The 21,902-nt window shown below is 40.5% G+C and overlaps 1 protein-coding gene across 1 annotated transcript in view; it reads left to right on the top strand.

The window, feature by feature from the left end:
- Nucleotides 1-21,902, top strand: part of PLXDC2 (plexin domain containing 2) — a 409,324-nt gene that overhangs the window by 235,552 nt on the left and 151,870 nt on the right. The window contains exon 4 of the mRNA XM_050939575.1: nt 747-816. Coding sequence (XP_050795532.1) covers nt 747-816 — 70 coding nt within the window. The remainder of the gene's footprint in view (nt 1-746; nt 817-21,902) is intronic.

The following is a 21,902-nucleotide window of genomic DNA, read 5'->3' as shown; positions in this document are numbered from 1 at the left end:
TGTATATATATAGAGAGAGATTACATAGTCCAGTTAGTACAATGAAAATGCATTTTGCTGTTCCAGTTGTAAATAAAAAAAGTAATAACAAATCCCTTCAAAATTCTGGTTTCCATTTAAGAAGAAAGAAAATCTAATTTCAAGTCACTGTAATCTTCAGTGATTAATTTCATGCCAAATAAGTCATTAAAAATCTCTGATGGCTGGAGAAACTAATCCTTTTGCAACGGAGCCAAATTCAATCCAAAGGTAGTATACAAATTAAAAACAAGAGAGAAGTAGGATTAGAAAAATACATTTGAAGAATATTTTAAATACAGACTATTGCCTGCAATTGATGGAGTGGACAGATATTAGGGTATGTTGTAATATTCAGATACTATTCTAGCCTTGAAATAATGATGGTCATCCTAAGAAAAAAGGCAGAAATAACCTTGCTTAGTGGAAACCCTTCCCAAACATGATGATTACCCATCACAGAATAGAATCATCTATTTCGCGGAGCTGTATGTTTTTTTAATCAGTAGTGTAGATCCTATCTTTCCATGTGATGTGCTTTCAGGCCTTTAGCTCGTATACATTTTTTCCCCCAATTGAACCACTGGGGATTCCAAATGAGGGATGGCTAGGCTGCTTTAAAAATGGCAGGAGTAAATGGGTTAATCACACTTTGAAGTGGAGGGCTCTTCATTTTACTCTTTCTATTAATATTATTGATTTTTCTTTTTTGGTGTTGTTCCTTGCAGAGAGTGAATCTGTCCTTTGATTTTCCATTTTATGGACATTTTCTACATGAAATTACTGTGGCAACTGGGGGTAAGTGGCTTTCTACCCTTTCACTTTAAGGAATCTAACATGAGTTTGCTGCAGCTGTTTTCTTCAGATGTCAAAAGATGAAGTGTAGTATTTATTTGGGAAATGTTCCTTTCCACAGAAAGCACATAACAGAATAATTGTCATGTTGAAAAACCTCCAGCTGCTCAAGTGAAACTGATCTAAAAGTGTTTTCAGCAGAAAAACAAATAGTCTGAATAATTTTCTGTTTAAGTATTTCCCCATTCTCCATTTGTTTTTACTTCCTTGTGTGATCAGGGCTGTAATGCTGGTTGTGGAAATTGGTCAGAAGCCACAAAGGAGGGAAAACTTAAGCAGGGGAGAAATGAAATGACTTTTTTCAATTCCAGATTTTTTTTTCTTTCACTGACCTCTGTAAAAAGTAAAGAAGAGCCTGAACTACATCCCCTATTCCAAGACCCATCCCCCAATTCTGGGGAAGATTTTATGCAGATCCAAACTTTCTGGCTTGGGTTTTTCTGTATAACGGGCCTGACTCAAAACTTTGGGAAAACTTGGATTTGGATCTGAACATCATAGCATAGGTCGATTTCTGTTACCAGATTTACAATTTCTGAGGCAGATTATCCAACTAGAAGGTTCAGTGCAGGTGAGAAAATGTGTTAGGAAAGCTACTAGTGAGATGAGAGAGTGGCACAGCTCAGTGGAGCACTGGACTCACTGTGGAGGTTGGTGGTAGGTGGTTGTGACATTGCCCAGAGTATAATCTGCACTGTTGAACAGCTGTGTCCCCTCCGTTCTCCAGTCTTTTACGTTGCTTCACTGTGAGAACAATCACTCCTGTTTTGGTTACACATAGTTTCTAGCATGCAAAATCACTCCCAGCTGAGTTATGAGAGTGCTTTGCCAGTCACTCCTGAATTATATCACAGGGTGACACCAGCCAACTTCCAGTCCCAGACTCTCCTTCAGAAATTTGTGTCATGTACTGCTCAGCCCTTTCCTTGTGGACAATACAAGTTCATAGAAAGTCCATCATTTCAATAATAGAAAATGATATGCATGGACCCTGTGATGTCAAATGGAGGTTCCCAAACATGTCAGTCCAAACACACTGGTTTAGATAAAACTATAAAACAATTCTATTAACTATAGAAAGATAGACTTTAAGTGATTACAAGTAATGAAACATAAAAGTCTGAATTGGTTACAAAAAATAAAAAGTAAAAAACAAATTAATATCTTAACAAGCTAAGTGAATTTAAAGCAAAAAGATCTCTCTCACCACATGTTCAAGCAGTGTTACTGGCTGAATCTTTCAGAAAGAATCCCTCCCCAGTCCCATGATGCTTCCTTTGCCTTTCAAGTGTTGAAGCTGTGAGTAGAGAAGAAGAGAGAGATGATTTGGGGCGTCTCTTCCCATTTTTTATAGTTGTCTTTTCCCTTTGAAGATCATCTCTATGTGGGATTCAGGAGATGGGGATGGGAACCTCCAGCTGTGTTGTTGTTGTTGTTTTGTTGTTTTTTTGTCAGTATATAAATGTCTCATTCACATCCTTCTTCCTGCCAAAGAATGGCCACTTAACAAAGTGATAGTACATTTTATTTTATTGACACCTGGCTGAGGTGTTGGCTAGCCCCTTGTCTCTGGGGAATTGGTTGTTGCCCCAGCCTTGGAACATATATTATACAGTAGAATGTTATAACTTTACATACAATGTCACCATGCATATTTACCAGACAATGTTCAGCAGATTGAGTTTTCAGATGATACCTCTGTGACACTCTGTACCCCAAAGCAGCACCCTGGCACTCCCATATTTAAAATGGTTATATAATTATGATATGTTTTGTACAAAGAATGCCTTGTAAGGTATCATTTTAATAAGTCTTAATCTGTTGAACATTAATATCCTGTTGAATTGTATGTACTATCATTGTATGTGGAGTTACAAAGTTTTGTTATGTGTAGGTTTCTGAAATATGTTATGAAGTTGGAAAAACTCAGGCCCATTAAGGGGACTACACACTCACAAGCACTACCCCAAAAACTGTATACAATGGAGACCTCTCAGAGAGAGCATATAGACAATGGAGACTGCTTGACTCACAACATAGCAAAAGATCTTTCCAGCAAGCTGTAGGAACCTGTAAAGGAGGGGAAGTGACATCATCATTTGTCCTCACTCCCCTCACCACTCAACACCTGGAAACATGTCTGGAGAACAAAGACTTTGAGCAGGGAAAGTTGTCCCAGGCTAGAAAGAAGAATCTCAGCTTGTGTATTAGGCTACCATCAGCTAAGAAACTGCTTGATTCAAATCCTGTCTAGTTTATAGAACTCAGATTGTGATTTTACTTTTATTTCCTAGGTAACTATCTTGAACTGCATGGGTAACCTGCTCAGGAACAAGAGCTGGTGCATGTCCTCTCCACATTGAGGGAGGGGCGGACTGGGTAATAAATTTACACTGGCCACGCTTCTGACCAGGGCACGATGGTACAGCTCTGGGGTCCCAGGCTGAGGAGCTGTGGGGAATTGTCTGGAGCCTTTCTGTTGTTGGTTCATGAGTGGCTAGGAGAAGCATTCATGTAACTCAGCTGGGAGGGTCCCTGCCTGTGGATGTCTGTGTAAGTGCAGGACCTGGAGAGGTTTGCAACTTGTCAAAGCATCACAGTGTGAGAGGGAGCTCAGGTTAGTAAGACAGAGGACTCAGCAGTACCCCAGTTCCAGGTTGAACCCCGGGTAACCCATCACAACCTCACAACACATACTTTGTATAAAATTTATCAGAGTCTTGTAAAAAGGGTGAACCTAGGGGTACAGACTGTCACAGCAGTGTGGTACTTGCTTGTTACCAAGAGTACCAGTTTCCCAAGTCAGTAGCTGCTGACTTCCCCTTTTCCATTATGCAGATGAAGGTTCAGTACCATGGATGAGACATACTTAGTCTTCCTCCAGATGCAACATAATTCTTATGCGTGCTGGTTGAGCTCGTAGAAAGGGCTGTGTGTTCAGGTTCAAATTCTGATTCACTGTATAGTCTCAAAGTATGGGGAATTTTTCCCTTTACCATATACTTACTCTGTGTGTGCTTATGGCCCAATCCTGTGAATAGTTCTGAACAATAATCTACCTTGCAGTGTAATGTAACTGTGATCTTATGCTTCCTCTGGGAACACATAACACATTGCACACTTAACCTATGTACATGTGTCAACTTTGAATACTTCCTAAGGTTATAATCAACGTGTGGGAGATGAATCTCTCCTTAGAAGACGGGTTCCGCCTCTGTGGCGGAAGGCTCCTTGAAAAGAGACAGAACTCTTTAACTGCCATTGGAAATGTGCTGTGTGTCCCAGAACTGGGTATTTCCTTGTTCTTAAGGGTTTGCATTGCTTAACCGATCTTAATCTCTTTTCAACATAGTTGTTTTATAGAGTTTTCTGTTTCCTTTATAGTTGCTGTCATTGAGTTTTTTCACAAGATTTTTCACTTAGTATTTCAATGAGCTCTGATCATTGTTGCTGGAAAGTTAAATACTAACATGGTCTTTAAATTAACAAAATTGTAAAGAGGGAAGAAGGCATTAGAACAAGCAGCCACTGGGGTAATAGTTGTTGTTTCAAAGCAGTGCCAATTGGCAGCGCTTTCAATCTCAGGGTTAAAATATTGTAGCTGGTGTTCCTTGAGGCAATTTGCTCTAGTGTGGGCTGGTGTGAACAAGTGGCAATATTGAATAAAGGTTGGCGTTAGTTTTTTCTTCTGCGTGTTTAGAGTTTGGTTACAGTGAGGCACAATAAAAAGAATACAGACTTGTGTGATGATCTTCATTATCAAGATTTTCTCTTTCTTAGCACCAAACTCTGGGAGGGAGCTGGCCTCCATTATTCTGAACCTACTGAATATCTACAGGGATTTCTCCTTTGTTTTCCATTCCACTTGGCCTTATATTTACATCTAAGTGCCAGATATCAGGTGCTCATTCCTGTAGTGCTTGCTCACAGGCAGATCCTCAACCCAGTACCAAACCCAAGTAAAGCTGAGCCTAGTACCAAACCCCCTGGTTAGAGCCTCGGAGGGAAATAATCTCCCTCTACACTCCCCGAGCACCTGCTGCAGCTGGAAGATGGCATTCGCCCCCTGACTGCTACATTCTTCCTCCTCAAAGGTCACTGACCCTCTGGGTCCACAGATTCCATCCTTCCCTCCTTGTGTAACCCCCATTGTGGAGTTGGGGGAGATATGTTCTCCATAGCCCTAACGTTTTACTATTCTGTAAGTGTCCCTCTCAGTAGTGCCCTAGAACTTGTGCATTTCAATTCAATTCCTTCTCTCCCCCCTGCAACTCTTCTTATGTGGTTACAGCTGCTGCCTCCCTTGCCATCCAATCTCCCTTCATGGAGCCTCTCTAAATCCGTTCCACTCCTATACAGCAAATGGCTGTATCATTTCCAATGAAATCAGGGCCTTTGGTGGTCACAAGTGGAGGAGGTTTCTCAGACAAAACTTCTAATGACTTCTGTGAGAGTTTTGCCTGAGTAAAGACTTCAGGAGGGAGCTCTGGGTTGCTGAGGCACAAGGAGAATCCTTTAAAACTCATTACTTTTGAAAATGAATGTTTGATGAAGTTGTGGAAATAGCCAATGGAGTAGGGGTTGGGGGAACTATGCCAGACTCTACAAAGATTTTCAGTTTCACCAAACTGCAAAATTTTGTGGAACACTACTTTAGTATTGTGCAGTGAGGGCTATTGGTCACTGAGCAGGAAGCAGTGGGAGCCAAAGAAAATGTGGATAAGTAATCAGACATGAATAGGAAATTTGGGAAGCTGAGTTTGGGTAAGTATTCAAATCTTTGAGATTCACCCATCATCAATAGTTATTTCTAGGAAAGTGATGCTTTTTACACTTGTTAGGAAAGGCAATTTGAAAGGAAAGTACCCAGATATTTGATGCAGGCTTCCTTTGTTTTACTGTACTTTTCACAGGGGTATTCTTGAGATAGTGGACCACTGAATGATCATTTTGCTTCTCTTTTCATTTACTCCAATTTTGATACCTTATTTTTAAAAACAACATATTGTACCAAATATACATGAGGAATATTTTGTCAGTTAAGCTAAACATGTCTTTAACAAAGCTGCTACCAAGGTCACTGCATTAGTACATTATTAATTCTAGCTTTGTTACCACCATGTATAGCAGTTTGACTGTCTTTGCTCTTATTGTGAACCAATAATCTTTAGTCAATATTAATTTTTAAAACATCATTTTGGTAAAGATGAAAGTGACTATGTGACATCATGTTACTTCATCCTTCTGCAATTGTAAGAGAATTCTGAGATTCAAAATTAGCATTTTTAGCAGGAAAAGGAAGAGTTGGTCCTAACTGTGGGCTTTGACTACACTTTCAAATTATGTAGCTGTACTACTGTTATCAGCATTGAAAGCTGTAGTGTGACCAGGGCTCATGTGTTTTAATGCTGTTGGGCTAGCACTACTCAGTATTCAACACTCTGCTATGGTACTTTCTGTTGTTAGAGAACTGGAAGACCTCCCCACGTTATCCTGAGATCAAAAGAATGACCAATTTAACATAAGCATGTCCACTTCCCAAAGAACAGGACCAGGGCTGCCCGGGGGGGGGGGGGGGCAAGTGGGGCAATTTGCCCCAGGCTCCGCAGGGGCCCCCAAGAGAACAGGTGAGGCTCCCGTCCGAGCCCCGCCTCCGCCCCTCTCCCAGAGCCTCAGCGCATCCAGAAGCGTCCCTGAACAGCAGTGCAGCGTGGCTCCAGCGGGGCCTGAGCTCCTCCCCGCTCAGAGCCGCATGGTAAGGAGGCTGGGCTGGGAGCTCAGGCCCTGCTGTAGCTTGTACCCTGCCCCCTTACCACGCGGCTCTGAGCGGGGTGGAGCTCAGGCCCCGCCGGAGCCACGCTTCACTGCTGTTCAGGGACACTGCTGAATATGATGCGCTGAGGCTTCGGGAGAGGGGGAGCTGGGGGTAAGGGGCCGGGGGGGGTTGGAAAAGGGGCAGGGAGTCCCGGGGACAGAGAGGGGGCAAAGGTTGGGGGGGCAGTTAGGGGACAGGGAATGGGAGGGTTGGATCATGAGCGTTCTGGGGGTCTGTCAGGACTCAGCGAGGAGGTGGATAGGGGTTGAGGCAGTCAGGGGACAGGGAGCAGGGGTGGGGTCCCAGGGTGGTGGTGGTGGGTCTCTGGGGAACAGCGAGAGGGCAAGGAGCAGGATGTGTCAGGGATTCTGAGGGGGGCAGGCAGTTGGGGGGCAGGAAATGGGTGGGAGTTGGCTAGGGGGCAGGACCAGGGCCAGGCTATTTGAGAGGCACAGCCTTCCCTACCCTAAAGCTCACTCAGCAGTTTGAGGCTTGCAGAAGAGCCAAGGTGTTAGCTTTTCCATTAGGGCTACCATGCCTTTCACTTCTCAAATGCCAAATTGTCGTCTATATTTAATTTCAGTGCCATAGGGAGATTCATGTCAGGGGAGGGTAGCTTCATTTAAAATTAGCCACTGGGGAAGGGATCACATGAGAAGAGCAATATCCTACACCACCTACCTCCTTCCTGACCCTACCAAGGGAGACCTCTCGCCCCTCCCCTGCATTCCCTGAGGCTTCAGAGGGGTTAATTCAGTGGTTCTCAAACTTTTGTCCTGGTGACCCCTTTCACATAGCAAACCTCTGAGTGTGACCCCCCCCCATTATAAATTGAAAACACTTTTTTATATATTTAACACTATTATAAATGCTGGAGGCAAAACGGGGTTTGAGGTGGAGGCTGAGAGCTCTCGACCCCCAGTAATAATCTTGTGACCCCCTCAGGGGTCCCGACCCCCAGCTTGAGAACCCCTGGGTTAATTTAATTTTAACACCCTGTGTCCATTCACGTGCATGTGCTATTTTGAGCATGTCAGTTTTCACAACATAGGCTCATCCTAGAATCTGGAACAATCTCAAATGCTCAGTTCATGGCGTATGGATGTAAGCTATACTAAAGACAAACCCAGTTTGTGAGGGACCCCATGAAGCCAGTCTCTAGGAAACAGATAAATGAATGGAAGTTAAGTCCACTAATGGTTATTCGCCAAGATGGGTAAGGAATGGTGTCCCTAGCCTCTGTTTGTCAGAGGGTGGAGATGGATGGCAGGGGAGAGATCACTTGATCATTACCTGTTAGGTTCACTCCCTCTGGGGCACTCGGCATTGGCCATTGTCGGTAGATAGGATACTGGGCTGGATGGACCTTTGGTTTGACCCACTATGGCTGTTCTTATGTTCTAACCTAAATGAACCCAAAGTTATGGAGACAGATATGAGTCAAGGAAGCCAGCAGAAACCTGGAAATATCTCTGACTCAGACGTTTGATCACAAGCTGAGGTAGTTCAAAAGTTTTGGATTTTTTTAAGCAGAATTTTTTATTGTTTCTTTAAAAAATCAAACACAGCAAGCAGCAAATATTTAGCCACACACTTCTGAAACCCCAAACCATATTCAGGTTTTGGCAGACTAATTTCAGCTTTTCAATTAAAAAAAACACAACAAATGTTGAAGGAAAGAAGACATTGTCCGTGATTTTTTTCTGCTTTTTAAAAACCCCTAGTTTTCGATCCAAAAAAAGTTTTGATGGAAAATATTTGTCCAACCCTTTTAATGAGCTTTAGTGCCTTTTAGCACTAGCTGATTCTGAGAACCAGTGATACCTTGTAAAGAAGTTTTCTGAAAACTGGGTTTGTGCCAAGATGCGGAAGGTTTATTTTTCCCAGGGTCGCCCGTGGGGGAGAGCAAGTGATGCAATTTGCCCGGGCCCCGCAGGGGCCCCCATGAGAATATAGTATTGCAATTTTTTTTATGGAAGGGGCCCCCGAAATTGCTTTGCCCCAGGCCCCCTGAATCCTCTGGGTGGCCCTGAACAGGACATGATTAATTATGTTAATAAAAACACTAGAAACTGTTGTATATGCCAGTCATTAATTAAATAACCTTGTTAAAAGATAAGTTGGGGCCAATGGCACATTAAATCCTCATGATGATGAAATTTTGTGGATGCTCTGTCTGCCAAACAGCTTTTCACCTGTTTCACCATAGGAAAATCACTACTTCAGCCATGGTGGATAAAAATCAATGATTTTTTTTTAAATAAAAAATATCAGATTTTTTTATTTAAATTAGATTTTGTGATAAAATGTTTTTTGAGGAAAAAACCTGTCTAACGATAGCTTCTGATTAAGATACATTATAGCTCAAAGATATCTCATCATGGAATAGGGATTATAAATTGTAATTCTATAGTATGAGATGATATATTCATGTAATGTTTAAGAAAAGTTTTGTAAATGAGTTCCAATAGTTCATGGATTAGGGATCCACTCTTATGGGGCTCCAGGGGCTTCTGTATAAATTATTTAGGTTACTCTTTCTATCTACCCAATGGGACTCAGTGTGCAGTCTAGAAGATACCATCAGAGATGCTTAGTTTTGCAGTTCTCAAACTGTGGATTTGTGTCTCCAGAGATAATATGCTTGTTAACTGCAAAAAATGTTTTAAAATAAATAAATAATATATAGAGGTGAGAAATAACAGACCTCAATCCTATTGTCCCTCTGCAAATTTGTATACACAGAGTCAATCCCTTATGTCTCTCTAAAAGTGCAAAATTTCAAAAAGTTCAATGAATAGAAGATTGTTGGGGGCGGAATAGATCTGGACAAGGGGAAGAAGTCTGGAGATAAATGTGAGAAGGGAGGGACAGGCAGTAGAAACAAAAGTGAAACTGTTTGAGCAGCATATTCCAGAAGTCTTGAGGTCTTTCTGACTGTAGCCTTCATTGATTTGAGATCTACCATACTATTCTCCAACTAGAACGGAAAACCTGTAATGGCAACAGGCCGTAAAAGAGACCCAGTTTGGGAATAAGAACCATTCAAGAAATATATGTTTGCTGATGATGTTTTAAAGAAAGTTACACCAGTGAACTGGGGGAAGTCACTTAAGCACTTGAATTCAGAGACTGTTGAAGTGATAATATCACTGTTAACAGCAGTAGCTTCTTCTGCCAGTGTAGAAAGAATATTTTCTTCCTTTGGACTGATTCATTCCAAATTGAGAAATCATTTGGGACCCGAAAAAGCAGGAAAGTTTGTTTATCTTTTCCAGATTATGAACAAACAGGAAAATGAAGGTGAGATGACCGAGTTAGTTGGAGAAGCCAATATTTTAAGTTTCTCATGTTGACCTGACTGATGTAGTCGATTTATTTATTTTATTTTTTTAAAATTTCATTTAACTATTTGAGTTAAAAACAATTTTAACAAAAACAAACCTGATTTTAAAAAACTTGAATGTTTAACTAAATTCAAAAGTTCATATGCTTGTTTTGTTAAAATATTATGTGTTTGCTGTTGAAGAAAAAAATCCAGAATACATAACATTGTTGTTTTAGTTAAATAAAACAATTTATCTGTCCGGTGATGTTCTCCTCCTAATATAGCATGGCAAGAAAATCCTCCAAATATTAATGATTAACCTAAAGAACTGAAGATAGTTCACCTCCCAATGACTTCATAAATATTGGCTTCAATTCCCTTTGGGAAATGAAATAACCAAACAATCATTCATTTTCTGATGTAGCTGTACAATTAATCTGAATTTTTTTCAAAATAAATCACTTTAAAAATGTATAGTGTGTACCTTCTAAAAATGAAACCTACATCTATCTCTGAATTGTGAAGAGAATGTATTAAGGTTATAACAATCAACAAGAATGCATTTCTGTGTAGAAATCCATGATTAAATCGAGTCTTCCTGGCTAGTGATTTAAATCCTGATTTAAATCAAATTGATTTAAATCAAATCCACTCTGGCATCAAAGTTGGCTGTTAAAGACATTGCATAGATATAGACCTTTCAGTTTCATCTGTTAAACTAAAATTAGTTGCTGCTTCTGAGTACTCTTGATGAGAAGTTGTGTTTGGCTGAACAGAGAAATGGGAATGAAATGATTGGTTTGGGGATTTAATGTGTCATTGTCATCAACTTCCATTTCAACAAGGTTACTTAATTTATGACTAGGAGGTAAAACTGTTTAAAGTGTTAGCATAATTCATCATGTACAGCTCTTAGAGAAGTCAACATCTGTCACATGTGATTCCCGTATATGTTAACTCAGATATTTATTTATTTATTTATTAATGTTCTCTGAATACTTCTGGAGGGCTTCAGGTCTTTAATAATTGAAGGTTTCATAATAAGTTGCTCAGTGTCAGTTGACTGTGAAATTTCCTTGAACTTATAGTTTACAGGCCAACAGGTTTTTTATTCCTTTGCTCAGGTTTTTGATATTTTCATTCTAAACCTACGTGAACTGTGGGATGAACTATGACCTGTCCTGTGCATAGACAGGAGGGAGCTAAGCACAAGAAGCCTTTCTTCCTTCTATTCCCCAATGCCAACTAGCAGATCTAGCTGGCTGAACAGCAGGGCGCATGCTCCCTGTGGAGCTCTGGGAGGAATTCTGCCAAGAGACCCAATCCTTCCCAAAGCTGTCCCGGGGTTTGGGAGCTTCTAATCCCCCTCAACACAATGTCTTTTATTTTTAGTTGTATTAATTTTCCATGCTAATGGCACTAATAGCTCTTCACTGTTTTCTCTCCGTATGTGGCTAACTTTGTTATTCATTGCTCTACGTTTCCAAGCGGAGACCTGTGTCATCTAGTGTAAGTTACTTAGCAGGCTCTTTTCCTATTTCCGCATCTGACCAACAACAGAGCAGTTATCTTCAATAATATCCATTGCTGTGTTAGCATAGTTATGCAGGGTGGCAGGAAATACAGCCTCTGGTAATTCAAATGTTTGCCCCCAAGTCTTATGTTGATTACTAGGCTCTAATGAAGTTTTTGAGTTTTCTGATTAACCTTTGTGTCACTACCCTTAGGATCATAAAGTGATGTTTCTCTCCGGTCTTTCCATGGAACAAAAAGATACTGCTATAAAAATGTATTCTGTAAATGAAGAATTTAGCTAAAGTCAATGTGTAGCTTGAGGACCATGGGAAAGTCACCTGTTTCCAGTTTTAACACAGCTAGTTGGTAATAAAGAGAAGGTTGTGCATGTGAAGTGAAAATGATTTTTGATTATGAAACTTTCTTCAGAACCATAACGGAACAAATAGGTAGATTGTTAGAGTAGTTTATTAGTGAGAAAATGTACCACATTATATATGGACATACTTTTATATTTTAATTATGGACTCTGTCAAGATATGATTAATTCATTCTTTTTGTCAGAATTTAAAAAATAATCTTTTTCATGCAACATATAATTAGACTGTGGAACTCATTGCCACAAGAGGTTGTTGAGACTAAAACCATATCAGGGTTCAAAGAGGAATGGGACATATATAAGACTTAACAAGAAATTCCAGAATTATAAAAGTAAAGACTTGACGATGTGAAGGTGTTTTGGAAGGGATACAAACTCTGATGCTTCCAGGTTTACGTTACTCTGTAATTATTAGGATTGAGGTGATTTCCCTGAGGAGCAAACTATCCCTCCTCTCCACACTGCAGCTTATTGCACTTTCCTCTCAAGCATCTGGTACTGGCCACTATCAGAGACAGAATACTGAACTAAATGGACGACAGAGATCTTACCCAGTATGACAATTCACAATTTTTTCAAGCATTTTCATTTTTTAAATTACAAGAATATGCACATACTTTTTTTTCTCTTTCATTAACACCCATGAATCTAAAACTGTGATTCTCAACCAGGTGGTATGCGTACCCCTTGGAGTATAGAGAGGTCTTCTAGGGGGTACATGAACTCATCTAGATATTTGCCTAGTTTTACAACAGGCTACATAAAAACCACTAGCAAAGTCAGCATAAATTAAAATTTCACACATACAATGACTTGTTTATACTGCTCTATATACTATACACTGAAATGTAAGTGCAATATTTATTTTCCAATCCGTTTATTTTATAACTGTATGGTAAGAATGAGAACATAAGCAATTTTTCAGTACTAGTGTGCTGTGACACTTTTTTGCCTTTTTATGTCTCATTTTGTAAGCAAGTAGTTTTTAAGTGAGGTGAAACTTGGAATGCGCAAGACAAATCAGACCCCTGAAAGGGGTGCAGTAGTCTGGAAAGGTTGAGAACCACTGATCTGAGAGGGTGGCACTATACTTATAAAGTAATATCTGATCAATACAAAGACATACAGTGGACTATACTATGTTGAAATATTTTATTATAAGTCCTTATTTTCTTTTGAACTGTTCTGAGTTCTGTATTGCTCTTGCTGATACTTGCTCAGTTATGGGTTTATTCTGATCAAGCTGAATCTTACAGGCCATGCCATGAACACTGTTTTTTAGCTAGAGTTAGCAATCGTAACAGAGCTTTTTTTTTACCCATTTTTGAAGTTTTAACATCAGTAATACCAGGGATACACAACTATGGGATTATAGGAACAAGAATTTCCAGCATGTCCTTCATTGTGGTCTTGGAAAAATGAATCTGAATACTTATACCAGCATCATTTCTTCCATCAAGCATGCCCTTTAGTTTCATGTGGAAATGGTACCCAAGAATGTTGGGCTTTTGGCACTCACACATAGAAAAATTGCATGTTGGACCTAAATATGAAATACATTATTACTGTGATGAGTTTGGTCACAGAGACCCCCTTAGGACTGTCACCTGATGTGCTGGAATTACCTCTGAGCCCGTTTTCCACTGATAGCTTGGGACTCCAGAACCCTGGCCTGTTGAGCCAGACTTCTGCAACACAGACCCAGGTCTGGTCCACACCCCCAAAGCTGCAGACTTTAACCAAAAACTGCTCAGCAAGTCACCTAACTCCAGCACCCAGACACCCAGTTCTCAATGGGATCCAAACCCCAAATCAATCCATTTTACTCTGTATAAAGCTTATACAGGGTAAATTCATAAATTGTCTGCTGTCTGCGATAACCGGGAGCTGCGGGGGTCTGCCTGCCACCCATGGTGGCCAGGAGCTGTGTGTGGGGGTTGGGGGAGGTACACCGCAAATCCCTGCCTCCGCAGACGGCAGGGGACCCTGATGCTGGCTGAAATCATGGAGGTCTTTGGAAGTCACAGATTCCGTGACTTCCGTGACCTCCAAGGCTAAATCACAACCTTGCTCATGGAACATAAACAGGAGAGAAGCTTTCCCTCTTTTAATAGTTTATCAAATTGCTTCCTTTGTTACTCTTTTCCCGGCAGGTCAATATTTAGAGGCTTCAGAACAATTGGATCATCATGCCAGGGTCAATGTGACCTTCGAGTGAGCCAAACTTTCCAGACTCCTCATTTAAAATAAAAAACTGAGATACAGAGACTTCCTTTAAAACTCCCACTTTTTTTCCTGATTTGGCAGTCTTGGAAGTTTCAGCTTGGGTTTTGTTTTATTGTATTATTTAAAAGTTTTGAAAATCTGCTCCAAGTAGGTTTTCTTTGGTCTCCAGGTTACAATTCACAGTCTGCCCTTTTTGTGCTAAACCCAGACACTCCTTTCTCACAGGTTTTCTTCACTTTAAGTAGCCTTCTGAATACCATACTTAGTTATGAAAACTAGTGTTTGCTTTGCACAGTATAAATAATGGAGTCCTTTGCATACTGATTGTGATTGTAGACTTGAAGTATGTTTCTCTAACATAGATTCAAGTCAGTTAATTCAGATGATATTTGTCATGGCTATTTTATATAATTAATTAAATTAAGTTTTATTCATTAAAAAGAAACAGTTATAGTAACTCCTTGAATAGCAAGCCCTTAGAATGTAGGGTCAATTAATTACATCAGAGTGATTGGAGAAACCTACTCTATGGCCCCAATCCTGAAGCCCATGATTGGTTTTTCTTAGTCCTTGTTCAAGCAAATTCCCATTGATTTTAAAGTCCAAAGGGGGAAGCTAGGAGGAGAGGAGATGTGGGGAACGGGAAGGCTGGCACTCAGGAGGTTTTGAGATTTGGGTGTTTTGACCAGTTGTAGTCTATGAAGCTCAGGGGATGGGGGTATAGGGAAAAGGAGTGCTGAAAGTGGAGAAGAGGCTGACAGAGTGGGAGGTAGGAGTTGAGATAGTCTGAGTTGGGTTTGTACGGAGGAGAGAGAATGCTGAGCTTGTGTGGTAAGGAACGCTGAGCTTGTGTGGTAAGTCTAACAATGGTGAGGGAAATGAACTGGGGAAGGGTTGGTACAAGGCACATGGTGATGCATGAGGTCAAGACCACAGGCCAGTGGATGTGGCTTGAAGTGAAGAGGGAGATCTAGGAGGCTGTTGGGGATCCAGATAACAAATAATAGTGAGCCTTTACATAGGTAGAGGAAACATTATTGGGGGAAGAAGGGTAGGGAGTGTGGAGCTAGAAGTTGGTGGACCTGGGGAGGAGAGAACTGTGTCCACCTGGCTAGTGCTAAGTGGAGAGAAAGCAGCAGTACAGTTCTGAGTATAGAAAAGGATTTGGGGTGAGTCAAAGCTACTGGAACTCTTACACTGAGGTTTCCAATCATAATAAACACTAGGGAAGCAGAGGAGCCTCTGCTTCTGGACACATTTCCTCAGCACCTCTCATAAGGCAGAGCTACCACTTTCTCAAACCTGTAGCCATAGATGAAGAGGTGGAGCAAGCTTACCTTGCTGACTGTATTAATTCATATCACCAGAGCCACTCTGAAACACTGAGATAGTGCTTTATATGCCATGCCTGCTGCTTTGGGCTCTTCCACCCATGAGACTCATTCATCACTTAATGAAAAGTGAATTTTCTAGCAAAAATTAGAGAACTAGCAGCAGATATTAGATGGCACTGGTGACATTATGATACTGAGTCCATCACACTTATTTCTAGTCAAAATCCTCTCCCCATTCGTGCGGGAGAATCTGAAAGGGACTCTTGCTAGAGTGTGTCTGTTTCACAGGATCATGATTGCCAAGGGACAGGTCACCTTAACAGCTAAGAGGAATTGGCAGTAATAACTGTGGAGAACTGGCCACTGACTAGTAAATACCATCACATGGTGATTCTGCTTATCACCATTGATATGTATGTTTTGTACTTCGTATTATGGAGGAGCTGATGAGAAAATCCCCTCTCCATAAAGCTCCCTTTGTCTGCTACTCCTATGCTCATCTCTGCTTCTTTTCACGCTGTCCCTTTATTCTTGGACTAGCCTGGTTCTCTCCTTAAAGAAAGTGACGCTTCCCCTGAGAACCCTCTTATTTCCATTTGCATTCCATCACTGAACCTTACAACTCTTTCTGCTCCAACTCGTGTCTTATCTGTACAAACTTCATCAGGAGATCCTAAGGGCCTTTTTGGTCAAGATCTATATACATCTACATCATTATGGCTTTGATTCACCAAAGCACTTAAACACTTGCTGGATTTTAAACATGTGGGCAGTTACACTGAAGTGTCCAGCAGGACGGGTAACTCAGGCACCTAAGTCTGGGGTTTAAGTGCCAAAGTACCTTTGTGGATCCCACCCCGTACAACTAGCCGGTAGAACTGCTCACGTACTTAAAGTCAAGCAAGTGCTTAAGTACTTTGCAGGATCAGATCCTTAATATTTAATAATAAAATAACTTGTCCAGTGATGGGGTCAGTACTCCTTTTTGGATAATTAAAATGGGATGGCCTACAACTGGTTTACATCATTCTATGTGGTAGGTTATACTCGTACCTCCAGGGACTGGCTGTATGTACTCTGACTCATCGCTAATGTGTCATTATGTATGTAGAGTTTACTACTTGAACATACATTTGTGCATTCTGGTTTTTAGTTTAGTAGCACTGTAAACATTTTTACTAATTCTTGAATTCTTTCATACTGTACTTTAACTGTACAGTAAATAACACTTAAGTCCAGTGTTGTGTGCTACTAGGGTTTTGAGGTGGTGGTTTCTAAATCTTATACACAGTGTGTTGTTTGTACGGTGAGCTGTAAGGTTATTTATGAGTTCAGGAGTAAGCTTTAACTCTGTTCTGCCTTCATGGTGAGTGACTGTGAAATTCACTGTGGACATCCAGTCTATCCAGTCTCACATTTTTTGGGTGTTTTCTGTGCTCTTACCACAATATATGAGCCTCAGTTCTCAATTTAATAGATTGATCAGGGATTGTGAAGTACAGCTTTTCTAAAAGTCGTTTACTAGCTGGAAAAAAATCATTTCCAAACCTAACAAACCAGACAAATGAAAATTGTTGAGAAAAGTGGATAGTATGTTTAATTAAAAAAGGAAGTTTCTGATAATGAGTAGAAAAACAAGCTTCCCCTTCCCCCTCCCCCACCCCCGTAACGTATTTCACGGTAATGATTCCTTACTATAGATAGCATAGACCTAGTAAAACCTGTTCAGGTCCTTCAACTTTCTAATATCTACAGGAACTATAAGATGTATTTTAAAATCAGTGTTTGTGCGCTACTATTCTGTTTCATAAAATAAAATCAGTCTGACTGGAAATGGGTCAAATAGATCTGGAAAAATTCACATAACCTCTTGAGACAGACTGCAGGGAGTGAACAGGTGAGCATGCACTCTGATCACTTAGATCAGTCATACTTAGACCTCAGCAGTTCAGGAGCCAAATTAGTGTTTAACATTACCCAAAAGAGCCACAGTAGTGTGAATTCATTGTTTCATTTACTCTAGATAGACAGATAGATATTCTCACAGCAAAATGATTGACCAAATATTATTATTTTATCAACTAGAGTTGATAAACTACAACATATTAAAAGCACCCTGAGTGGTTAATAACTTAGATTGGTTAATTAAAATCACAATGTTTTAATATCATATGCGGCAAAGAGCTGCAGGAGGCACTTGCATTTCGGGAGCCTCGATCTGAGTATCACTGATTTAGATGCTAATTAGTTCACCAGAGGAAGCTGATTGGATTAATTGGCTAATCAAGTTGGCAGGCTATGTGGGATAAAGGTTCAATTAGCCCATCAGCCCAAATCTGATAAAGAGGCACAGGAAGGAAGTTGGAGAGGAAGCTCAGCCCAGTTAAACAGACACCTCAGAAAAGGGAGACCTCTGTTCCCCTCTGGTTCTGAGGAGAGGACCAGTAGCTTTGTAAATATTGTAAATAGACTGTGGTATTGGGTCTGTAGTAGTAATGATGGAGAGAACTTGAAATAAAAGGTCACTGAGTGCACACCTCACGTAATCAGTGCAGTTTCAGTGGGGAAGAAGACAGGAGCAGAGCTATGCCCCATTATACCACTGAACAGGGAATTTGGGAAGGCTGGGGAAAATATTGAAAATCCAGCTAATATTATTAATATATTTAACATTCATGTTGTGGTAATGTCTAATGGTCATAACTAGGTTTTGCCCCAGTATTCTAGGTGTTGTACAAACTGTCCCTGCTCCAAAGAGTGTAATTCTTCAGTAAGAATTCTTCAATATATTGAATTCTTAAGGACCCTGACTTGAAAGAAAACTGCAATGGATTATAAAATGGCTTCTACTCACTTATTCCAGTGTGAGTCACAATGAAGGGCCTTCTCCAGCTTCCATATAAACAAGTGACTAAACTCATGTTGACTCCAGTGAAAGCATGGATTAGGCCCCAAATCATTATTTCTGTAAAAGATGCTATTAATAAAAAGTTTTAATATCAAATAATGAAGTTTGAAGCAGCTAGTACAGCTGGCTATCTTGTCATTACCTACATGAGGGGAACTGAGTGCTGTATCTCTCTGAGATGTTTTCAGTTCCGTGTGTGTATCCATGTCAAATTTATAATTTTTACCCCCAAAAAATATGGAAATCTTCATCTGTTACTTGTGTTTCTGGCTACACCTCTGAGCTTCCCAACTTGTCTTGTCATCCTATAGGAATTGCTGTTAAAATGGCAGCCCGCAGATATTGGGTCCTGATCATGTTTCCAATAAAGCCAGTTGCAAAACCATCATTGACTTCAATGGGGCAAGATGATTCCCTTAGGCCTGGTCTACACTGGTGTGTGTATGTGTGTGTGTGGGGGGGGATTGATCTAAGTTATGCAACTTCAGCTGCGTGAATAATGTAGCTGAAGTCGACATACTTAGATCTACTCACTGCAGTGAGTCAACTGCTACTGCTCCCCCATCAACTCTGCCTGCACCTCTCGCAGTGGTGGAGTACAGGAGTCGATGGGAGAGTGCTTGGGGGTCGATTTGTCGTGTATAGACTAGACATGATAAATCAACCCCCGCTGGATCAATTGCTGCCCACCAATCCAGCGGGTAGTCCAGACATACCCTTAGTCTGCCATTTGTTTCATGTCAAGGAGATGTTAACATATTTGTAACTACTTCTTTGTAATTTCTTTGTTTAAATCAGTCTGATGAAGTGTGACATTATGTGGTAATCTAAAACAGTACTGAACTCGCTGCTGCTTTTCTTTGAGATAGCAGAGTGCATTTAGAAATTGTAAGGAAGCAACAGAAATTGTTACTTTAACCATTTGGGATTGCTGTAAGGCCCATCTTTTCCCAAGGCATTTAGGGAGGTTGGAAAGGCATCAGAGGACAGTCTGGAGGAAGATATAGGAGGAGTATCTTTGTATATATATATAGATAGAGTAGTATTCGTTCTTGTAGAGTAATCTATTAATTGGAAAAATTATAACTGGAAAATCTGACTAACTGAACTGTTGTACTGCAAATTTTAGCTAAAGTAAATGTTTGTGTCAAATTTTGGAAGGTTTGTGGAGCTGTGATTAGATACCAGTGAAGTCCAATAAATACTTTTTTCCCTCTATGTACTAAGGACTAAATCTTCAAAAGTGACTAGTGATTCTAGATTACATTTTTGAATCTCAAGTTTGAATTTTAAAGGGGCCTCATTTTCAGAAAGTGCCGAAGACTCATCATCTGAAAATCAGGCATTTTTGAAAACAGGCACAAAATCCAGAGAGAACTTGCATTCTTCTGTTTATTTAATAAGAGACAAGAATTCTAAGAAAATGAGAGATTTACAAGTCTGAAAGAATGCCTTAAGATTCTGCCTCTGTTAGTGGTTCTGATATAAACAGACCTCTTCCCCCTTTCACTTCAATGATTCATCATGACCCTAGCAATCTGTTTAAAGCAATTTTAGAAAATAATTTGTAATGAAAGAGGTGCTGGGGCTCTGGCAATTTTTTTACATTCATAACTGCCACAGCAAGCCCAGAGGTGCTAGAGCTATGAACTGATAAGCCTAGAGGAGCCCGGCAGAAATTAAGCACTGATGATCCCACTTTGTTTCATCCTAATCCTCAACTCCCCCATAATTCTCAATTCCCATTTGCCCTTTTGAGGAAATACAGGTAGGGAATATGTAGGATGGATGAATCAAACTGGTAAGCCTTTTTATTACTTTGGCTAAAATAGCCAGCTTTCTCTGTCTGGGCTCTGTCAGTGTCGGAGGATAAGTCTGCATCGGTAATGACAATAGCTCCCTGTGATGGGATCCCCAGGAACTGTCATTGTGTCCCCTTAACTCTCCAGCATGGGCTGTCTCTCACGATGCTTTGCTAGTGACAAGCAGCAAACCCCTGAAGGTGCTGTTATCACTCAGCCACCTCACACCCAGCTAGACTGCATTTATGCTCTCTGAGCCACTCATGAACTATACATAGGGAAACACCAGCAAATCCCCACAGCCCCCAGCTTTGTATTACCTTACACTGCTCAAGACCTTCTCTTGAACAATGCAAGCTCATTAATTACTTCGCCACTTCATCAAGGATAGTGGACATGCACCAGTCTTTGTAACCTCAGCAGATCCCCCCAAGCACTTTAGACAAGGATAACACATTAAAATAAGTTTAACTACAGAAATATAAATTTTAGTGATTTTAAGTGGTAGGCATAAAGGTCAGAGAAAGTTAAGAAAATCAAACTAAACATGCATTCTAAATCCTAACTTTCAGACTAAGCAAGATTTGAATCAAACGGCTTTTCTCACCCCACTGGACATTGTGGGCAGGTTACAGTTCTTAACACATAGGCTGAATTTCCTTCTCAGCCAATCTCCTCAGTTCAAAGTCTTTGTCTTCCCAGCATTTTTGTTGCCTTCCAAGTAGGTGTGGGAGGGAGAGGGGTGATTTCCTGGTGCCACTGTCCCTTATTTTATACTCTCAATTCATGTCCCAGGGAAGATACTGATGCAAGTATGTCCTGGTGGATCTTGCTGAGTCACAGATTTGAGCAATCCTCATTGTGTGGTACTTGTGCAACGGTCTCTTACAGAACTGTAAATCTCTTGTTTACAATTCCCCTGCTGGTCAGTGGCTCACAATGGTTGTTTAATCAGGGTGTGGGTCACCACCTTTGTTGTCACTGGAAAGCTAGCAGTGGGCATTTCCCAAACTCACAAAATATATATCAATAACAACCGTGTAGCAGAATATCATAATTCCATATACAATGATGATACATATATTATGACAGAACAGTGAGTTTCAGCAGATCATGACTTTTCATATGGTACCTTACAAGGAATACTTTGTATGAAACATTTCAACAATATACAAATGATGAATATGGGGGTTACAGGTGCTATTTTGAGCTACAGCATGTCACACACCTGTAAAAGAGTAACATTAAGAATGGAGTTTTATTAATTTTTGAATTGTTCTATGGACTTGATTAAATGGCTGTTCACACCTCACTCCTGTTGGATCTTAAGTAGAGCAGCTATTGTTTGCTTGCAGATAATTCAAGAAAAGAATGCATACAGCTGTTGTCTAAAATCACATTTTGCAAGATCAGTGTCCATGTCCCATTTATCCTTCTGTGACTATTGTAACTGCTCTTTACCGGAGTTATTGACATCCATCTTGTCCCCATCCAGCCTCTCCAAAATGTTGTTGCTAAATTCATCCTCCTTGGACGTTAAGATCCATGCCGCTCCACTCTGTAAAGTCCTGATCTGAAAACCCATTGAAGTAAATAGACTCCCATTCAATGAGCTTTGGATCAGGCCCTAACTTCCTTCATTGGCTCCCCATTTCCCTGGATATTAAGTTCAGACTTGTTCTTCTTGCACTCAGGTTCCTTTCCTCTGGCTTACCTTACTGA

Source organism: Gopherus flavomarginatus, chromosome 2, assembly GCF_025201925.1.
Source record: "Gopherus flavomarginatus isolate rGopFla2 chromosome 2, rGopFla2.mat.asm, whole genome shotgun sequence".
Classification (NCBI taxonomy): Eukaryota; Metazoa; Chordata; order Testudines; family Testudinidae; genus Gopherus; species Gopherus flavomarginatus.
Note: the sequence above shows the minus strand (reverse complement) of the source record. Positions and strands in the feature narration are given on the sequence as shown.